Source organism: Cervus elaphus, chromosome 30 (assembly GCF_910594005.1).
Source record: "Cervus elaphus chromosome 30, mCerEla1.1, whole genome shotgun sequence".
Lineage (NCBI taxonomy): Eukaryota > Metazoa > Chordata > Mammalia > Artiodactyla > Cervidae > Cervus > Cervus elaphus.
Window position 1 is genome coordinate 84976549 of NC_057844.1, and position 3942 is coordinate 84980490.

Consider the following 3942-nt stretch of genomic DNA (forward strand, 5'->3'; position numbering starts at 1 on the left):
CCGGCCCCCGCCCCCCGCCCCGCAGGAGTCGTTCTTCATCTTCGCTTTTAAACCCGCTCGTTAATCGTTCGGAGCGCGCGGGCGGGGAGAGGCGAGGAGGGCGAGCTCGGGGTTCACCGCCGCCGCCGCCGCGCGCGCTCGGGAAGCGGCGTGGCGTGGACCCCCTCCCGGCTGCCTCCCGCCTCCCTCTTCCCTCCTCCCCTGCTCCTCCGCTTCCCTTCGCTCCTCCCGCTCCGCCGCCCGCGCCCGGCGCCCCTACCCCCTCCCCACGTCACTCGCCAGCGCGCCATGCAAATCACCGCCGCCGCCGGCTCCCATTGGCCGCGGCGCGCTCATTTAATGGCAGCCCGGGCCCGGCGTATGGCTGCTGGGCCCCGCGCGCCGCCGGCCCCGCGTGCGCCTCCGCTCCGAGCGCACGGCCCCGGGCAGGCAGCCGGCAGCGCGTCCCGGGCTCGGCCGCCCCGCTCTCAGGCCCTCTCCGCGCGCCTGCGCCCCCTCCGCGGCCCCCGGCCCCCCTCCCCGGCTGCACCGTGATCGCCCCCCGCCCCCGCACCCCCCTCCCGCTCCCCTCGGCGACTCGCTCCCCCCGGGCACCTGGGACCGGCACATGCCCAGCGCACGCGGCGCACCGCCCTGCTAGAAGTTGCAGCCCCGGAGTTGGAGGCCGCGGAGGACCGAGCGCGGGAGGAAGGAGCTGCGCGGCGGCGGCGAGCCCCGAGCCGGGCCCCGCGCACCGCTGCGCCCCGGAAAGTGGAGCTGCAACTTGGCCGCGCCTGCACCTGTTGGCAGCACGCCGCCGAGAGCGACCCGGCTGCGGCGACGGCGACCCCGGCCCTCGGCCTCTTCGGCAAGTGGTTGGCGCTTCAGAGAAACTTTCCACCCGTGAGCCGGACCGGCGCTAAGTGCGTGTATCCTTGCCTCTTTTGTGTCGTTGTCGCCTCCACCTCTCCGCACTCTTCTCTCCGCCAGGACCTCACCCCCCCGCCCGCGTCTCGGTCCGTCTGAGCCCCTCTCCATCCCCCACCCCGGCCGTCTATGCGCCAGGCCCTCTCCGCGCGGCGCCGGTGAACCCGCGAGCCGCCTCGATGTACAGCATGATGATGGAGACCGACCTGCATTCGCCCGGCGGCGCCCAGGCGCCCACGAACCTGTCGGGCCCGGCCGGGGCGGGTGGGGGCGGCGGCGGCGGCGGCGGGGGCGCCAAGGCCAACCAGGACCGAGTCAAGCGGCCCATGAACGCCTTCATGGTGTGGTCCCGCGGTCAGCGGCGCAAGATGGCCCAGGAGAACCCCAAGATGCACAACTCGGAGATCAGCAAGCGCCTGGGCGCCGAGTGGAAGGTCATGTCCGAGGCCGAGAAGCGGCCGTTCATCGACGAGGCCAAACGGCTGCGCGCGCTGCACATGAAGGAGCACCCGGATTACAAGTACCGGCCGCGGCGCAAGACCAAGACGCTGCTCAAAAAGGACAAGTACTCGCTGGCCGGCGGGCTGCTGGCGGCCGGCGCGGGCGGCGGCGCGGCCGTGGCCGTGGGCGTGGGCGCAGCGGCCGTGGGCCAGCGGCTCGAGAGCCCCGGCGGCGCGGCGGGCGGCGGCTACGCGCACGTCAACGGCTGGGCCAACGGCGCCTACCCCGGCTCGGTGGCGGCGGCGGCCGCCGCCGCGGCCATGATGCAGGAGGCGCAGCTGGCCTACGGGCAGCACCCGGGCGCGGGTGGCGCGCACCCGCACGCGCACCCCGCGCACCCGCACGCGCACCACCCGCACGCGCACCCGCACAACCCGCAGCCCATGCACCGCTACGACATGGGCGCGCTGCAGTACAGCCCGATCTCCAACTCGCAGGGCTACATGAGCGCCTCGCCCTCGGGCTACGGCGGCCTCCCCTACGGCGCCGCGGGCGGCGCGCACCAGAACTCGGCCGTGGCGGCGGCAGCGGCGGCGGCGGCCGCGTCGTCGGGCGCCCTGGGCGCGCTGGGCTCGCTCGTCAAGTCAGAGCCGAGCGGCAGCCCGCCGGCCGCGGCGCACTCGCGGGCGCCGTGCCCCGGGGACCTGCGCGAGATGATCAGCATGTACTTGCCGGCCGGCGAGGGCGGCGACCCGGCGGCGGCACAGAGCCGGCTGCACTCGCTGCCGCAGCACTACCAGGGCGCGGGCGCGGGCGTCAATGGCACGGTGCCTCTGACGCACATCTAGGGGCGCGCACCCCGCGGCCGGCCGGCCTCCGTACAAACCTGTCCACGTTCTCCTGAAAAGGAAGACACAGGCGCCGCACGCCCGGCGCCGCCTGGCCCCCCGACCGCGAGCTCCCGGGGACCGCTCGGCGGGACGGTTGCGCGTCGGAGACTGAACTCCGGTGTTTTCTTGAGACTTTTTGTACAGTATTTATCATCCATCCGCGGAGAAGGCAGAAAGCGTCTTCTTTGCTCGAGGGGACACAGAGACCGAACCAAACACGAGGCGACTCCCAACTTTTCTATCCCCGCCGCGGGCCCGCTTTCATCCCGCATCGCCTCCTGACGGCGTCGGGTGACGGCGGCGCGGGGAGCGGGTCTCATCTATTAGCAGTGTAGGGAGACGGCGCCAAACACAAGTTTTGGTAGTCGTTATGGCTTTGGGGGGGGTCGGTTTGTTAATTTATACGAAGAGATTCCCCCCACCCACCCCTTTCAGGCGGCAGCGTTATTCTGGGTTTTGTAAAACTTTCTGTATCTGAGCATTTTCATTTTTTTTTTGTTTTGTATTATTTCATGTAAATGCGTTGTGAAATTTTTATTTGCGGCGTTGCGGTGTGGAGAGGGGGATTCAGATTATGTACATAGTTTCCTAAAAAGCCTTTCTTCTAAAAACGAAAAAAAGAACCCCCCACCCTAAAAAATAATTGCATCGAGCTTTGAGTCAATAAATTTAAGAGCGAGAAGTCCGTTTTTCCCCCATAAATTTGAAACGTGCTAAATTTATAATCATGCTTTATGAGCTCAAGATACAATTAGTTAATCTGAAGGAGAAAGAAAAATTATCATCATGAAATGAAACTGAGGGAAGCCGGGGGAGAGGGCACAGTGTCCTTGGAGTTGCATTAAAGAGGAAGGAAGGGGAGTAAAAATCGATAGATTATTTTGTAGACTTTACACTGTCATTACGGAACGAGAAATAATTGCCCCCCCCCAAAAAAAAACAGTTTTGTAGCCCGGCCTTGGGTGCGCAGTTTTTAACCGCAGGCAGATGCCGCGGGCTTTGCGATTCCTTGCTTCCAGCCTCTTCCTGCTGGCCCGGGACCTGCGCGCAGTTTGGTCCAAAGGAGGGAGGAGAAAAGACCCCAGTGGCGGGACCAGGGCAAGGACGGGCGACAAAGACGGTGGGGGTGCCGGGGGGCCCAATTCCCCTGCAGTTAATGAGACTGCAAGTGGAATTTTCTGAATTTGGCTCAAGGAAACGCATTCTTTAAACCAAAATGTACTGCAACCGATTCCCCTCTGTCTGTCCTCAGCCCCTCCCTCTGGTATCTCTCTCCTTGGAAAAGGACAAAATAGTTCTGTTGGGTTTTCACACACAAAACCGATCACTCCCGGATGCCCCGCGTGAACTGGGATGCAAGTTGCTAACCAATGTGAATGCAAAATGCGGTGTTTATTATTCCTGACGAGATCTGAGGTTGTTTGATGCTTTAATTTTTTTTAATTATATTTTTTCTAGGTGTTTATTGGTACATTGCAGTTTTTTCTGGATTTTAAAGTTTTCTGTAAAACTTTGTCTTCAAGTAATGACAGCATTAAATATTGCATTTGAAAGTTATACTGTAGCAAATACATTTTGACATTAGTCACAGCATAAAGATGAAAATTATATTTTTGAAAAGAACAAAGCTTTCAGTCAGATCGAAATACATTGATTTCATCAGCCCCTCATTTTTCTCAACATTTTTTTTTTTTTGGTCCTGGAA

The 3942-nt window shown here is 62.7% G+C and overlaps 1 protein-coding gene across 1 annotated transcript; it reads left to right on the plus strand.

Annotated features, from left to right (window-relative positions):
• Window positions 1-860: 860 nt before the first annotated feature.
• SOX1 (SRY-box transcription factor 1) lies at window positions 861-3698 on the plus strand. Its single transcript, XM_043892298.1, has one exon. The coding sequence runs from the start codon at window positions 1086-1088 to the stop codon at window positions 2193-2195; it is 1110 nt and encodes a 369-aa protein (XP_043748233.1). The 5' UTR covers window positions 861-1085; the 3' UTR covers window positions 2196-3698.
• Window positions 3699-3942: the final 244 nt, after the last annotated feature.

Bases quoted from the DNA above. Each gene is read 5' to 3' on its own strand.
- SOX1 (XM_043892298.1), top strand. From the start codon at position 1,086: ATGTACAGCATGATGATGGAGACCGACCTGCATTCGCCCGGCGGCGCC.